The sequence below is a fragment of the Camellia sinensis genome, chromosome 1 (assembly GCF_055761805.1).
Source record: "Camellia sinensis isolate YWXY chromosome 1, ASM5576180v1, whole genome shotgun sequence".
NCBI classification, from domain to species: Eukaryota; Viridiplantae; Streptophyta; class Magnoliopsida; order Ericales; family Theaceae; genus Camellia; species Camellia sinensis.
Genome location: NC_138961.1, coordinates 242,833,912 through 242,851,587, shown reverse-complemented (window position 1 = coordinate 242,851,587; position 17,676 = coordinate 242,833,912). Strand labels below are relative to the sequence as shown.

Sequence of the window (17,676 nt, the reverse complement as noted above, 5' to 3'; positions counted from 1 at the left end):
ACGCCGACGTGTCAGCCGAGGTGCCACGTACCCTGGTAGTTAAGCCGAGGTAATCTCGGATAAGCCGAGGTCATCTCCGAAGATGTCGGAATCCGAAGATAAGGGACAAGAGTCCTGAAGCAAAGAGGGGACTTAATTAAGATAAGGATAAACCTCTTAGGAAGTTTATCTCTATCTCCTAAAGAGTCCAGAGTAAGTACTAAGATTGGGGTACACAGAAGTCATATTTCTAGTTGGACTTGGATTAAGTATATTATAAAAGAAAGGCACCCCCGTGGGTCTAAGGTATGTAATTCATACTTTGAGTATTCAGTTTAATACTTGATTATCCTTGAGAAACGTACTGACTTGATCGTCGGAGTGCCCCCGGGTGGAAGAACCACCGCCGGAGCTTTTCCTTTCTGTTACAGGTTGTTGGAGCAATCTATTCTGCCGGTGCTTTGCTGCTGATCACTAAACGGGCAGTGTGGTCAGATTTTTACCCACACACCAATGTTGCAAACAAATGTGCCGGGGACTGGAGGAGCGGATATCCACTCACCAGATTGGTTTCTCACCTTCAACAATTTACTAAAATCACTACTTTTGGCTTGATATAAAAAAAAAAAAAAAAAACCATTAAATAAGATAACAGCAAATAAATTAAAATTTTAAACCCCAAATTGAATGGAACAAGAAATAAATTAAAAACAAGAATCTAGTATTACGCCATTTTCAAACCAACAGAATTTAACCCTGGAGGTTTCGTAAACAAATGTATTGGTTAGTATATAAATGATAAGAGTGAGAAATTTCTTTCTTTAAACCAAAATTATAAAAATAAAAAAAGATTAAAAATTAAAAGAAAGAGTCGATGATCATACCTCTAGTGCGGTTATATCAGCATCCTGATCAACTATTCATAATGGCAACACAAACACCAAAACTTCAGAACCAATTAGGCAAAACATACATCAATAGCTTCGTGCATGTCAGGGATGCCTTTGGTTATATTTTCGCCAATCCGCTGATACCCTCTGTGTGCAAAATGTTAACTCAGTCAAATTAGGAAGCAATTTCCAAGTGAAAAAACGAAAAAGAAAATACTAATGCCACAAGTTATTCCAGGGAGCATACCTGTATCCAGTTGTGGGAGATATTTTAATCTTTAGTTTTTCCTCGTAAGGTAGACTAAAGAATTTGTGTGCCACATTTCCAACCTCTTTGATAATGGAATTGGGTATACCGTGACCCTTCTGATTAATCACAACACATAAAAAACAATATTAAAAAGTATTTATATATATTAATAAACAAATAAAAATTTGGTTTAGGATGTTTGGGCTGATTTTAAAATAGATTAAAAAAAAAAAACTATCATTTTTTGAAATATCAATCCAATGTTGGTTAAACTTAGACCCTGTTTCCATTTTCATTATTTAACCAAATATGTTTGTTTTTATGTGTAAACAATCATACATGCTAACCAAATATGATTATACACAACTTGTTTATTCATTAATTACCTATTTAAATAATCAAAAACACATTTAATAATCTAAATCAAACAAGTTCCTGAAGTCCTGCTGTTGAAGTTAAGAATTCAAAATGATAGTAGGTATCCAACAAGACAACAAAGAGAGAAGATAATTGAGGGTCAGTAAACAACTGCCCCAATCAAAATAAAATACTTTGAAAACAAAGATGAATATTGAAATGACTGATATTGAAATGACTGTTGAAGTTAATAATTTGTTGTTTACTATATTTAACAAAAGTCTGAAATAATCCTAGTCTATGTAAAAAACCAAGAATTAATATGCATTTTCATTTCCATTCACTTAAAAGTGTTTTTTAGTCCTAACCACATATCACTTTCTTCAAAAAAATCAGACATACACACCATTAAAGAGTTTGTAGGCATGTTGTAACCAAAGAACAATATGATATGTGCATAAACAGACACCAACACTCACGACAATAACAACAATATGGCAATACCACCACCAAAAAAATGGAAAAAGAAAAAAGGCAAAATTTTGATGCACATATAAACAAACAGACAGATACATGGCTTTTGAAGACTTTCATAGTTTAATAATATTCTATATTTTGTGCCTACTAAGTATTACACATGTAAATCTAAAGAATGGCTCTTTTGTTGTGTAGTTAATATTGTAGGCACGCTTATTTATTAAGTAGGTAGTAAATGTTTACTAGCAGAAAACACTACCTTAAAGGTTTCTATAGCATTGGCAGCAACATTGAAATTTGGAAGTTGTATATAGTCAAAAAACTTCTTCATATTTTCTGATTTTAAAACATACCCCTGAGAAGAAAACCAAACAAAACCGCTTCCGCCGGTGCTGGTACCAACGCCATTGACACCAGGGTATGAAATGCTCACACTGGTGTCCCTGATAGAGAATGGTAGTTACACCAACACAATAATGTCAATATAATAAAACAAACAAAACAAAACAAGGGTTTGAAATGTTAAGACATGGCATCATGGGGCCTAGATCATTCAATATTTACAAGTATCTTTTTTTTTTGTTGTTGATAAATTTCACTTTCAATAGCACAATTAAAAATGTACCAAGTCCCAAAGTGGTTGATGTGAATCTAAAAAGCAGTTGAGGGAATTTTTTCAGTTGAATTGTGTAAAATTAGACACAGTTATGTTAAGAATACAGAAAAATTTCACAGAACATGTGACAAAGATGTGAAACAAAGGTGTGAGAGCTACCTTTTATCTCACATTTATGTCACATTCTGTGAAAATTCTCTGTGCAATTAAACTGTTTAACTAGGAAGAAAAAGCCTCCCTCACATGATGGCACAGTTGGGAAAGAACCTCTCCATGTTGCCAACCCCATTCAGATCCAAGTAATCCAATAAGAAAATTGTGGGAACAATATACGGCCCCCACATGAAAGGAACATGCCAAATAGTTAGCTCAGCTCTTTATGGCAACTTTGCATCAAATTGTTACATTCACATTTATTATTATCACATTTCTATTATGATATGAACATAAAAACTAAATACATAATAGAACACAAAATACATACGAATGGATAATATTTTATAAAATTTGTTGATAAGACTCATTTTACAACCTGATGTGACACCCACATCAACCTGTGTTTTAAAAAGAATAAGTTTACAGTTAATAATTTATACCAACAGGAAGAAGCCAAATGTGTAGTGTCACAAGCAAAGATAAATGAATTTCAATATAACGGTTCAAATAAATAAAACCACTTTCCTCTTTGTCATTTGACACACTACTATTAGACCTTGAATCAACATCAAGCCAATCCTCAAGAAGTATAGAATCTACTATGGTAAACAACAGAAAATGGAGACACAGATCATTAAGATAAAAGGTACACTCATTAAGATAAAAGGTACTATATGTAATACCTTGCTCAGAAGATATGCTATCCAAGTTAACACAGAACCAGTGGTCTTATGCCCAGAAACTAACACTGACAAAAGGTCATCTTGTAATTGTATGCTTGATACCTGCAACACAGTGGCACAAATGTAGAAACAAAGACCAAAACAATAAGAGCAAAACCTTGCATGTCAATTTAAATGTGAAAAAGCCCATTAAACTGAACAAAATATGTTATCAACCCAATCAAGCACAAGCATAACCAAATTTGGATGGCAAGATTAACTATTTTTTAGTTTATTTTTGACAAGTATGCCAAGCTTAACTGAAATTATGAGGAAACAAGTGCAGTGAATTACCTCTCTAGGCATAAGAGTTTTTGGAATCACTCTGCAAAAAAATAAATAATGGAGTTTATGAGTGGAGAAGAGAGAGAGAGAGAGAGAGAGAAATTACCCTAAGACGTGGTGGCCACCATCATAGACAGCTTGGGAGATTAGACCCATCAACCCTTTTGGAACCAAATGGTTATTTCAGCAAAGATTATTTCATATTTCAGCAAACATTATTTCATATTTTTTCAGCAAAGATTATTTCATATTTTTTTTGTTGAATATGACCTTAAAATGCAAAACTTGCTTTCCACAACCCGTGACCTTGAGATGTAGCCATAATTTTTTCTTACTATTTTACTACCCTTGGAGCACAAACCAAAAACTCATTTATTTGGCTATAAGGTTCATTCATCCTGTTTAAGGGAAATGATACATACAATACATGTGAACAGATAAATATGCGTGAAGTGTATAATTGATTGCTAGATACATTTACTTTCTATTAACAAATAACATATTAGATATTAGATAAAATAAAACAATGAAAAGTCTAATATTGCAAACCCAGACATTTTATAACAGAGAATTTTCACTCATTCTCAGCAAAGCATTTCCTTTAAGCCAAGTGTAAGTATTTACTGAGCCTGAAATCCTTTGAAGCCACTGTTGTCCAAAATTGCATACAACAGTTAACGTGATTTGTAAGACATTTTACATACCCTTGTCAAGCTCCCAAACTGTTGTTCTCTTTCCAGGAAGACTGTCAGAGTCTTCATAATAGGTTATGTACTTTATAGTTAACCCAATTGAGCAGTACGAGACAATTATAAATCTTACGGCCATAAAAAAGTAAAGTTGCAGTCCTTCAGCAGGCCTATTAGCTTATTTCTCATGTTCTCAATGATCCAGGAGTGGTTACTATGTTTTATAGTTTAAGGTCCCAAACTATGAGATATGCTTTCTAGATAGGGCGGAGTGAAGCAGGAGGGTAAGAGAAAATGAAAATCAGCAGAGATGGTTCTAAAACAGCATGTCAAGTTTAAAAAATGAGCATACTAATAAACTAAAGTCAGTTGAAAAATGATCATTCTCCAAAGAGTGACAAAATAAACAATTTATTTTCAAATTACATGAAGCACAAACAAACAATTTACCAAAACAAGTCCAATTATGTTTGTAGGTTGCTCATAGTAGACTGGCACTCTTCTATGCCCTTTCTCCAAAATTAAATTCATCAGCTCCCTATTAGATATCAAGCATCATCATATATATGATCAAAACAAAGTTAAAAAAGACTTCAAGTAAACCTTCTATTCAAAAGTTTTCCAAAGCATGCAACACCTGTCAAGCTTGGCATTGATATCAACAGCAAAAGTGTCAGATATGGGAGTCATGGCATCACTGGCTGTTTTCTCAGTAAGCCCAAGTGCTCCAGCAATAATTGTTGTCTCATCATGTGTGAGTTCTCCACCTTTTCCAGCCTGTTTACAGGTAATCAGAAGACTATCAAGTCACAAGATAAAACAGAAGGAAAAAGAAGCTCTTTGCAATGGAGTTTGAAGTGAAAAATAAAAATGGGATAACATTAACTTCGGGAGACGTTTTTATAGACGAGAAAATTAAAATTCCTGCAAGCAGCACATTTTGTAGGAAAAAGGGAGGAGTATTGGATGGATGTTTTAAGGATTCCTCAATTGGAGACCTTTTTTTTCTTTTCGGTGTGGGTGGGTGGGTGGGTGGGTGGGTGGGAGGGGGATGGACCAGATTGCATCATAAATAAAATAAAAATAATGTCGTTAGTTCATAATACTTTCACAAATGTGTCTACTTACCTCATTACCATGCAAATCAACTAGTGTTTTCAACTCAACTCTACGGAAAAGTGCTACATGTCCATGTCCTAGCAGAAAATCTAATAGCTGAAAATCACAGACAATAAGGGTACCCAAGAAGACTAATTAGAAAGACCAACCAATGAATTTGCTTTAAGTAATGCAATGCAATAGTGCTGAGCAAACACAAGTACCTTGCTTATTGGATATGCTACAGGAAAACAAATCCAAACAAGAACGCGGACAAATGGGGCTACAGCTGCATCAATAGCCAACCCATGTCTAGAACAAACAGATTGTGGTATAATCTGTTCACACAGACTAGTAGTAATTAGCACATGCAAATTCACCATGCTGATTTAACCAGGAAAATTGAAACATCATGATGCGAAAAATAGATTTGAGTTTTCTAAAAGCACTTCTTTAGAAAATGTATCCATGCTACAAGAACATAACTCAAGTTTTCTAATAAGCACTTTTTCTATCAGAACAGATGGGCAGACACATTCAGATGAATTCAGACTAGCATTTATTTATATTAAAAAAATATATAGAATGGCAATTAAACAGGAGAGAGAATACATATAGAACAGAAACTCTTCAATTGCCTTCTCTCTAAGGCTTCCCCCAATTCTTGATCCTTCTCTGCACAAACGAAAATCAACAACCAAATCAACATTGTCCTTTCATAATGAAAATGCTGAAAATGAACCAGATTTTTAGAAGAAAATTTGTCTATCACTACAACTCCTTCAAAACACTGATTGTAAACCCAAACACAACACTAAAAATATAGAAAATAAATTATTATTTTTAAATATTTTGGGAATAATTACCAATAAATGTAAAAGCGATGATGATCGAGGCTTCAATCAATGCATCGCCATAGCCCTAATGCGGGAATCAGGTGATGCTCACCTTAGTAGACGATGGTGTTCGCTCCCCTCGCCGGTGCAGATGGTGGCGGCGGTGGCGCTTCGAAATCGAGAGAGAGAGAGAGAACTTCGAAATCAAAATCGAAATCGTCAATCGCTCAGAGATTGGATCTGAGATGAATCCCCAACCGCTCTGAGATTGGATCTGAGATAAATCACCAATCGCTCTGAGATTGGATCAAACGGGGCTGAAGAAGGTTGATTCGATCGGTTGATTCGATCGGTTGAGAGAGATTAGGGTTTAGAGAGGGTTGTGAGAGAGAGAGTGAGAGTGAGATCGATCCAGAGAGTGAGTGAGAGAGTAAGCGAGTGTTTTGGGTCCTTGACCCAAAATAAGACATTTGAAGAGAGAGAGAGAGAGAGCGCGCGCGCGTGGGAAAGTTGTACATTTGCGCGTGGGAGAGTTGGACATTTGGAGGCGCTTTAACACGCCCTCTCTTATAAAAACGGTATCGTTTTATTTTTAAAAAAATGTGGCGCTTATCAAATGTGATAAAATATTAAAAAGATGACGTTTAAAAAAACGTCGTTAAATGAACGTCGTTAAATCTCATTTTTCTTGTAGTGATCGATGGAGGGGTTCGTGAGTTTCTTGATAGAGCTGCATTCATCTACAGCTAATTTCAAGATAACGGTAATAATGGTGGAGCTTTCGTGGGAGTGCCTTTAGGCATGGGCCTCAGCGAATATCACTGCAATACTTGTAGGTAGCACAAGAGCAATGACTAATATATATTTTCTTTCTCATTCCTTAGCAATGTTTTTGAGTAAAAAAAATGCATTAGTCTCTTAAGATAAGTGTAGCATTTTCATTTGGCCACTGGTTCGGTAATTAAAACTTGGCCTATTAACCTTGAGGATGTGGGTCAATCTTGAGGACAGTCACTTTGTACAAATTACGCCATATGTTAGGCCTATACCCAATCTACATCCTCCCAAACCCCCGATCAAATGGGGACTAAATTAGGTATAGTTTTTTTTAATCATATCCTATATATGCAAGTTGCTGCATTGTTGAGGAGGAATTAATTAGATTCTTTTCTCTTTTTGGAAAAGAACATTCAATTCTAAAAATCTAATACCAAACCTCTTTTCCCAAACTTAAAAGAGGAAATTTGACGTAACTTTTATTTTCTTATGGTCTTTCGAACACGCCATAAGAATTACACTCAAACCTTAAATAGCATAACGCATTTAAAAAATGAGAAAAATTCAGAAAATTCTAACTCAAAGATTTCTAACAGTTGTAATTAAAATAATAATAATAATAATAAAAATAAAAATAAAGAAGATAATAATAGATAACTATATACTAATATATTAAAAATGTAGCTAAAAAAAATTATACCCTATTTAATTCCCCAAACCGTATATCACAAATATGAGACCTCTAAAGCCTATGCTTCAAATATAAACTGGGAAAGTTACCAATAAATCCTAAATGTTGAAATTGTGCTTCATTTAGTCCTAACTTTTTTTCTTTTAATCTATTTGGTCCTTTCTATTGCTGAATACCACTACATATTTTTCTGAACGCTTGAATAGGTGATGTGGCACGTGTCACATTGAGGGTGATCTGTGGGTGCCACACATCAACAAAGTATACTAAGACTCTTTATGCTTTTATGAGGGTGATTGGTGGGTGTCACACATCAACAAAGTACACTAAGGCTCTTTATGAGGGTGATCGGTGGGTGCCACACATCAACAAAGTACACTAAGGCTCTTTATGCTTTTTGCCTTGGAAGGATGTATGTCACGTGACACACACAAGGAAGGGTATATTTGACCACTCAATGTTACCAAACAAAGGAAATAGAATCAATTGGTAAGATATTCCCCCACTAATAGGACTAATCAAAACAATAGAAATAACCTTAGGACCAATCGGTAAAACTGTTTGTCAGATAGGATTTATTGGTAAATATCCCATATAAATTCTATAACTCTTACTCCAAATGTTGGAAAAACTACAACAAGTGACTCTAAAAGTTCAAGAAAATAAAAAAGATGGTTTTATATCTTTTTTGCTAACATTGTTTGTTATTGGTTTCTGTATCGGTCATGTGTCCATTCTTTTTTACCCATTATCCAAAGATGATGTTATGTTGTTATGTAGTTGTGCCAGAACGAATAATTCTTCTCGTATGATCCTGTTAATCAAGTTTGCACTCCTCCAGACGTCGTTACTTTACTTCCTAAAAACACAAACGTGAGCTAGCCGGCGAGTGTGTGCCGGAAACCCCTCCGATACCTAAGTCAGCAAATAGACAATAGACACAAAAGCTCTGTGTATTCTAGAGTAAGAATTGGGATACCTGTACATAGGTCTGTCATGAGCTTTTATAGATTCTGCCTGACACAATTCTAGTACGATTCCAACTCTCTTTATAAGAGTCCTCCTAGGAATCACACACCCTACTCACTACCAACCAAGTGAGATAGTTTGCACAATCCTAGTAGGACTCTACACTCCTCAGCAGAGTCCTCCTAGGAGTCTCAAGTCCAAGGATAATGTTTATCCTTAAAACACTCTCATCACTGCAAGCCAAGTGAGATGGCTGAACCCTTACCTCGGCTGACACTGCGGTCAACTGTGTTCACACAGCTCAGTGATACTTTAAGCACCACTGTCAGTCTTGACTTTGAGATGACGCCCTACAGAGCTATCCTTTAGCTCGGTCCTCCCTCTAGTGATACCTCGGTCCTCCCTAGCTAGGTCAGGCCACTGGTAACCCATCTCTGACCGACCCGATGTTTAGATGATCAAGGACCGTGCTACATAAATAATTACCGCAGCCCATAGTTCGGCCCAAACCTGAAATATGAGATGTCTTCTTGGCCTTAGACCGAGCTACACCAGTCCTCATCTCGGCCCATTACGTGGCCCAACTCCCAAAGAAGACTCTTCCTAGCTCGACCCAATTTGTTTACAAATTACCCTCTCAATTGCCCCTTAATTCCATCTGCGTAGCATGATTGAGATTATTTTTCCTCCAGCCAAGCTAAGAACGCCCCACTTTGTCGAGCTAAAAAGTTGTTCGGTTTCACAGCTCGTTTGGCCCCAATAAGCCTCGTCAGTTGCTCAACATGTCCTTCCACTAATCTGGTACAACGTCATTCCCAGGATACATGGCGTGCCCGTCATATACCTCTAAAATTTTGAATAACCCCACGTTTTTGCCTTCAATGTATATAACTTTCGAGCTCGCAATTGTACGACAAGTCGTTCTTTTTGTGTCTCGCCGAGCAGACTAACTCAGTTTACTAATCCTGCCAACCTGCTTTGGTCGAGGTAACTATTATCCCAGCCAAAGAGTGCAAAAATTTTTGTTGGCCAAACCTGCCAACCTGCTTTGACCAAGGTAACTATTATCCCAATCAAAGAGTGCCAAAAATTTGTTAGTCAAACTTGCCAACTTGCTTTGGCCGAGGTAACTATCATCCCGGTGGAAGAGTGTCAAAAATTTGTTGGTCAAACCTGCCAACCTTCTTGAGCCTAGATCCTGATCTCGGCTAAAAAATGAAAAGTGTTGGTCAAACCTGCTAACCTTCTTCAGTCTTGATCCTTATCTCAGCTAAAGAACAGAATATGTTTGGCCCAACTTGCCAGTCTTCCGTCAGCCTAGATCCTAATCTCGGCTGATGGACTAGATGTTGGTCAAACCTGCTAACCTTCTTCAGCCTTAATCCTTATCTCGGCTGAAGAACAGGATATGTTTAGCCCAACCTGCCAAAATTCCGTCAGCCTAGATCCTTATCTCAGCCGATGGACTAAATGTTGGTCAAACCTGCCAACCTTCTGAAGCCTAGATCTTTATCTCGGCTAAAGAATGAAAAAAGTGTTGGTCAAACCTGCCAACCTTTTTTATTGCCCCCCAGTCGGGCAAAGACTTGTTAGAAAGAGTTGGTCAAACCTGCCAACCCATTTTGCCCTCAGTTGGGCAAAGATTTTTTACTTAATTGGTCCTTCTTGTCGACCGTACCAACTTTTGTCGAAGGTGTTCTGTCCGACATCGTTGTTTGTATCGGACTTTGCCTTGGTGCACATCCCATCTTCCTCTACCAAGATGTGTTGGTGCACTCTCTCCATCAGGGCTTCCATGGTAAGAGGCGGCGTCATTGTCATTGAATCCCTCAACTTATGACCCACTGGCATACCCCACTTATACTGTGCAATAACTAGGTTTGTAGGGCAATTTCCAATCTGATTAAAAGTTTCTCAATATCGGTTGTTGTAAGATTTCAATGTTTCCTTCTCGCCCATATCTATGGAAAGAAGCTGGTCAATCTCTACAGGTGTCTTGGTGTTTGTTCTGAATCTAGTCACAAATGCATCTGCTAGTTGCGCCCATGAAGCTATGCTACCTTCTGGTAACCTTTCAAACCATGTTAGACCCAGGTCACCAAGGCTGGAAGGAAATATGATACACATTAGAGCCTCGTTTCGCCGATACACCACCATATCCTGGCGAAAGTGGCGAAAGTGCATGTAAGGGTCCGACTTTCCCTCATATGTACTGAATTTGGGCTGGCGGAAGCCTGAGGGTAATTGTGCATCCTCTATTGCTAGAACGAATGACGAGCTCTGTAATCATGCTAACGCTTTGTCTGTTGCTTCGTAGGCAAATATGTGTCCTAGGAGCCAACTGTTGTAGTGCAAAAACTCTGCGAGGGTCGCGAGCCTAAGCGTTTTCTCTCCTTTGAGTTTTTTCCTCTAACATCGTCCACAAGTCTGCCGACCTAGGCAACTTTGTGTGCCTAGATGTCGTTTGGTGTGAATACGAGGACCGATAACTACTTTCCTCCGTATCAGACCTTTCAGTCCTCGTTTTCTCAGACCTGGAGTAACGAGTCTTGGAAGTCCTCGATTGTGTATCGCCTGTCCGGAGGCTTCTACTTTCAGTTTGTGACGGTGTGACTTGCCTGTAACCATCTTTTGAGTGGTAAGAGCGCGTGTTGCCTTTGTGCCTCTCTTCTGTTGCCACCCCTTCGCCTTTTATCTGGCGCTTCATAGTCTCTAGGTCAGCCGTCATTCTTCTTATTACTTCGTCTTGCTCCCTTACGCGATCTTCTAGAACCTGAGGATCTATCCTCCGCCTCTGTCTATCAGGGCTTTGAGAGCGGTATAGACTTGAGCCCCGTCTTTCTCGCGCCTCTCTTCGTGGATTCCGTCGCTGGGGATCTAATTCTGCCATGGGTGGTACATAAGGCAAGCCTTCGCACCCTTGCACTCCCTCCCAAGGTCTTCCAATCAATAGCAGAATGTGGTAAGTCTTCGTTGTGCGCCATTGCTTTCAGCTAGAGAGGTAAACTTGATTAAGAGGTTTTGTCCTTCGTGAAATTCCCACAGACGGTGCCAATTGTGCCAGAACAAAATAATTCTTCTCGTATGATCCTGTTAATCAAGTTTGCGCTCCTCCAGACGTCGTCCCTTTACTTCTTGAAAACACAAACGTGAGCCAGCCGGCGGGTGTGTGCCGAAAACCCCTCCGACACCTAAGTCAGCAAATAGACAATAGACACAAAAGCTCTGTGTATTATAGAGTAAGAATTGGGATACCTGTACATAGGTTTGTCATGAGCTTTTATAGAATCTGCTTGGCACAATCTTAGTAGGATTCCAACTCTCCTTATAAGAGTCCTCCTAGGAATCACACACCCTACTCACTACCAACCAAGTGAGATGGTTTGCACAATCCTAGTAGGACTCTACTCTCCTCAACAGAGTCCTCCTAGAAGTCTCAAGTCCAAGGATAATGCTTATCCTTAAAACACTCTCATCACTGCAAGCCAAGTGAGATGGCTGAACCCTTACCTCGGCTGACACTGCGGTCAACTGTGTTCACATAGCTCAGTGATACTTTAAGCACCATTGTCAGTCTTGACTTTGAGATGATGCCCTACAGAGCTATCCTTTAGCTCGATCCTCCCTTCAGTGATACCTCAGTCCAGAATAGCTGAGTCAGGCCACTGGTAGCCCATCTCTGACCGACCCGATGTTTAGATGATCAAGGACCGTGCTACATAAATAATTACCTCGGCCCATAGTTCGGCCCAAACCTGAAATATGAGATGTCTTCTTGGCCTTAAACCGAGCTACACCAGCCCTTATCTCGGCCCATTACGTAGCCCAACTCCCAAAGAAGACTCTTCCTAGCTCGGCCCAATTTGTTTACAAATTACCCTCTCAGTAGTAAAATTGTATTGTGTCTGAATATATGACATTGAAACAATAGGAGTAAATTTGACATTTGAGTCAATTAAATAACTTTACAATAGGTACTTCAAATGGCAAAGTAAATCGCAAAACACATGCCAACAAAATCTAATTAAGATCTATCTAAATAGTAAATATGTTGGTCTCCCTTCTATCATGTATTAATTATCTTTAAAGGGGCACTGTTGGGATCTCCTTCTATATATATATACTAAAACCTGTCAACGCATTATTGTTGGAATTCAATTGAAACCATCACAAAAACAAAACTTTTCTTCATGGCCATCAAAAACTAATAATGGCACCTAATATTGTCTATTTTCTCATACAAAATTCACTTTTCTTCATGACAGTGCCTTTCATCGTCCAATCAGAAGATTCAAAACTAAGAGGTCAATGCTTCAACTTCCTCCGGCGTCTAAAGGGATGTCATTAGGACCAAGTAGTGAAAGACCTTAGTGATCTGAAGTGTTTACCTTGAAAGGCTTAGGTACTAAACTACAATGTTTCAAAGGGCAAGAATGTTATCCATGTAAATGATGACAAATTTGATGAACTTTTAGATTCAGCAGTCAAATTGTACCAAGCTAATTATCATTTGAACATTTTTGGAATACTATATGCTAACACAATCAAAGAAATGGAGCTTCCAAGATATGGGGTAGCTGATTTTATGAATAATGCAAATTCAATGACAAAAGGAACAATAATTGTATAACCCAGACTTTCCCATGTGGTTTCTTATTTTGCATTTTATCCAGGAATGACGACATGGCCCCATTTAAAGATACATCTCACTTATCGCATTAGTTCTACTGCACCAGTTGTCCCAGGAGGTACATTGAGGTCTGTTTGCAATCGAGCTTTCAAGAGATGACAACATGTGAGCCGTTTCACATTTTAAGAGGTTACTGGCAAGCGTAGTGACATTGTGATAGGACTGATCAAAGGTATCATTGTTCGGTGTGTCCATCATTTGACAGACCCGAAGGAATTCTGGGTCATGCACATGCTCTTCCACCAACAAATGGGAGGTTCCATTTTGACGCAGATGAGTAATGGAGCACTAATCCAACCAGCAGTAATCAAGTCGACTTGGAGTCAGTGGCAGTGCACGAAATAGGGCATCTTCTTGGGCTTACACATGTAATGTTAAGGATGCCATTATGTATGCCAAATTTTCGGGAGGTATCAAGAGGCATCTTCACCCTGATGATATCAAAGGTTATGTTACACGGACTTAGGTGTAGGTGTCAGATATGGGTATGTGTCTAGGCATCAGATTCTCCTATTCGTAAAAATAAGGATACGGGGACTCGGCTAAAAAGTGTCCAAAAAATAGATACGGATACAGGGACACAACATATAAAATATCAGTAGAAATTTTATATTGTACTAACTACATAATCTATGCATCATAATGATCAATACCAAGATTGTTAAAGTTTAAAAAAAATACATAGAAGGAGAAAAAAGTAATTTATTATGAAATGAATGTAGAACCTAGGCACATACCTGATTCATTAGTGCTTCCAACCTCCCACAATTCACATGTTCTTTCACCATTTTAGCTGCATAATTCCTTATCACTATCAGTTTAGGCAATAAATAAAAAAAAAATCATTGTGTATAAAATATAAATTAAGCAAAAAAAGACAAGAAAATGATATGGATGCTTGCTTGATCAAGTTTAAAATGTGTGACTTTGACTACACCTATAATATTCTATATCATTAGAATTGTAGCATAGCATATTATAAATTCAAATCGTGAATGATGTCAAAGCTCCTTAGTAAAATCCTTAATCAAACTATTGAATCCTTGAAATTGACAAGGAAGATTGATCATCCAATAATGTTGAGCTTCTAAGCTCTTCAATGCTTTAGCCTTAAACTTGTCAGCAACTATACCAATACATTGATTCACAACATTCCCACAAACATCTCTAATTGCGTCCCGTAAAACCTCCTTTGCATACAAATATAAACATTATGATAAAAAAAAACTACCTTCAAGTTCATTGAGATAATCAAATTTAGATTTACAAAAATGATAAGTTTTGTATGTCAAGTCAACTATTCATAGTTCACTGATCATCTCCACCACACCACAAAATGTCAAAAAAAAAATAAAAAAAAATAATAATAAAAAATTATATATAGTCTTTACATAAACATCAATATATGAAAAGGCAAAAGATCAAATCAAGGTAGTCCAAAAGTTAAGCATCTAAGGTTAACCATGATCAACACCATCAGGTTGAACCTCCTCCATTGCATCATCAAAAGTCACAAGCTCCAACACAGGTTCATTGATGGAAAGTTCAGTAAACTCAATTGGAGATCCATCAATGTCAAACCTATCTCCAGCCACAATCATGTAAAAGTCAATAACTAATCCAAAAAACAAAAAAAATTTAAGTTCAACTAGTAGAAGAAAGAAAACAAGATTAATAAATTAGCAAACTTACATAAATTCCAATACTTTGAAGGGCCTTCCTTGTACTCTTTTTCTTTCTTGATAACATCGTTAATTATGTTGCAATGTACAAAGACTAGATCTTCAGCTCTACTACTTGCCAACCTATTTCTTTTGGTGCTATGAATAGGACCATAAGTGCTCAAATTTCTCTCACAACATGATGAAGAAGTTGGTTGTGACATCAACTTAAATGCTAACCCTTGCAACAATGGTGTTGAAGCACCACGATTAGCCCACCAAAAAATTGGCTCCTTATGCATTCTTGCTTCAATAACATATGGCTGATTGAAATAGCCGAATCCACTTGAAAAAGCACCATATTTAACATAAAAATTTCGCAGATGAGTTGTATTTTTTTGAAATAGCCGCTCAAAACACTTGCTCCGGTTAGTAGACACTTCTTCATCTTCATGCGGTGCCAATTGCCGAATGCCATTACTTCCACCTTGAAGCCAAGACTCATGATAATACTTAGGAACCAAGGAATGAGCTATGTAATGCAGAGGTGTGTTGCTTTTGGCCCATCTAGCTTCTAAATTTCATGAATCGTGTCAAAGAAATTTGATTGTCCTGTGATATTATCTTTGTCTTCATGCTCAAATATAATTGCTTTCACATTTTCTATCATGGTGTCCCACATATCATATATAGAATGCAACACAGGAGCATCAGTGTCTGCAACCCTTAACATGTCAACAACAGGCTCTGTAAAACTCAAAAAGTAATCCAAGTCATCCCACCAAACATCATTTACTATGATTGCTTCACCTCACAAGCTTTAGCATCCACTGGATTCTTTCCATCTCCTTTGTAAATCTTCCATCTTGCATTCATCACCATTTTCTCTAATGCTGGCTTTATTTCCTTCAAACGTTTAGCCATGACAATGTGTGATGCAAACCTTGTTTCTGCAACCTTTAGTAATTCCAAATTTGAGTAACTTTTGAAAATGGCATTTGGCAAGCTATGATTCACTATGAAATTTCTTATATTATGAACATCAATGACTGAGTTGGCTATCCATTTACATTTAGAATGTTGAGATGAACTTTGGGGGGGGGGTTCACACATACTCTTTAATGCCCAATTCAGACTATGCACTACACATGGTGTCCAAAAAATGTGAGGATACTTACTTTCAATTGTCAACCCAACAGCCTTAAAATTAGACCCATTATCTGTAACAATTTGAACAATATTCTGCTTCCCAATTTCTTCAATCACTGATAGAAATATGTTCGCAACATAATTTGCATCTTTTATATTTCCACTTGCATCAATTGCTTTCACAAACATTGCTCCACCAACAGATGCCGCCATTATGTTTATGAGCGGTCTCTTCTGTCTATTTGACCATCCATCAGAATATATGGATACTCCTTTCTTTTTCCATGAATCTTTTATGGGCTGAAGCTTTCTATTCACATGTGCATTTTCTTGTGCAAGCAATGTTGTCTGCAACCTATCATATGTTGGGGGAGAATAACCAGATAGTTTGTGGTTTGCCAAGGTTTGTGAATATTTTATAAAATAAGGACACCTTGCTAAATTGAATGACAGAGCAGAGGCATAGAACATACGAGTAGCTTGTTTATCAGCAATGTCTCTTTCTGCCACGTTAAATGCGCCAAAGGTCCTGAAATTGAACCCTTTCTTTTTTTGTTTTGAAACAAGTTTGATCCTTCAAGTAGAGACACATAAGCTATTTTTTTTTCCTTGCATCCAATTGTTGTTGAGCTCTTCTTTTTTCTGTCATTTCATGCTCCTTCTTGAGTGTTTCAAAAACATCATCCTCTATAGCTTTGCAGGTTTCCACTTCACAGTTAGGAAACTTCAACAAATGAGCCTTGACTTTTGAATATGAGCCTGTTACTTTCTTATTGCAATAGTTGCAGGAGCAACATCTATTTCCACCCCCACCTAATGGTATACTAAGAATCTTCGCATGATTCCACAATGGTTTATCATCAAACTCAATTCCTTGAGGTTTCGCTAGACGTTAGACAACAGCTTTTCCTTTTCCCTTCTCATCTAAAAAAACAAAATTATAAACAAATTTATTCAAAAGAATGATATAACCATACTATTAGTATTGTAAATAAATTCATTTTTAATGGTGTTTTATTTTAAAATCAAAGGTCCACAATGAACTACATTATTATATATAAAAATTATATATATGTTTGCTTATATAACATTACTCATTAATTATAATGATTATTGATTTAGTTTTTTCAATTTGAATTGCCAAGCTATTTAATACAAACTAGACAATACCTCTAAAATAGAGTATCTACCTCAACCATAATGAGTTTTTTAAGTGAAAATTGTAATAAATAGGATACTATTAAAATAATTAGTAAAATTTGTATTAATACAAATTAGATATGGAGGAAAAAATTTTATGCTGAATATAGAAAGGATAGAAAAACTAAAAAATAAGCATAAGAGAATATGATAAAAATAATTTCTCTTTCTTCAAAAAATTATG

The 17,676-nt window shown here is 37.0% G+C and overlaps 3 protein-coding genes across 5 annotated transcripts; 1 reads left to right on the top strand and 2 right to left on the bottom strand.

The window, feature by feature from the left end:
* Positions 1-493: 493 nt before the first annotated feature.
* On the bottom strand, positions 494-3,598 carry LOC145822999 (uncharacterized). The gene is made up of 6 exons (XM_082921705.1): positions 3,566-3,598; positions 3,409-3,510; positions 3,050-3,123; positions 2,213-2,396; positions 1,117-1,235; positions 494-1,016 (listed from the first exon to the last, which is right to left on the bottom strand). Exons 1-6 carry the CDS (start codon positions 3,596-3,598, stop codon positions 938-940), a joined length of 591 nt encoding a protein of 196 aa, XP_082777831.1. The 3' UTR covers positions 494-937.
* Positions 2,321-6,036, bottom strand: LOC114281565 (DUF21 domain-containing protein At2g14520-like). Of its 3 annotated transcripts, XR_014347173.1 has the most exons (7): positions 5,744-6,036; positions 5,550-5,636; positions 5,059-5,198; positions 4,872-4,959; positions 3,742-3,772; positions 3,409-3,510; positions 2,321-2,396 (listed from the first exon to the last, which is right to left on the bottom strand). XR_014347173.1 is itself a non-coding variant. In XM_082899852.1 (6 exons), the coding sequence occupies exons 1-5, from the start codon at positions 5,900-5,902 to the stop codon at positions 3,746-3,748; spliced, it is 501 nt and encodes a 166-aa protein (XP_082755978.1). In that variant the 5' UTR covers positions 5,903-6,036; the 3' UTR covers positions 2,335-3,510; positions 3,742-3,745. The 3 variants fall into 3 exon arrangements, 2 of the variants coding, with proteins under 2 accessions (XP_082755978.1, XP_082755971.1); XM_082899852.1 differs by having other exon boundaries at positions 2,335-3,510; XM_082899845.1 differs by lacking the exons at positions 2,321-2,396; positions 3,409-3,510; positions 3,742-3,772 and having other exon boundaries at positions 3,779-4,959; positions 5,744-6,033.
* Positions 6,037-10,554: 4,518 nt separating this feature from the next.
* On the top strand, positions 10,555-14,312 carry LOC145822996 (metalloendoproteinase 5-MMP-like). Its single transcript, XM_082921699.1, has 4 exons — positions 10,555-10,590; positions 13,195-13,421; positions 13,784-13,850; positions 14,301-14,312. The coding sequence occupies exons 1-4, from the start codon at positions 10,555-10,557 to the stop codon at positions 14,310-14,312; spliced, it is 342 nt and encodes a 113-aa protein (XP_082777825.1).
* Positions 14,313-17,676: the final 3,364 nt, after the last annotated feature.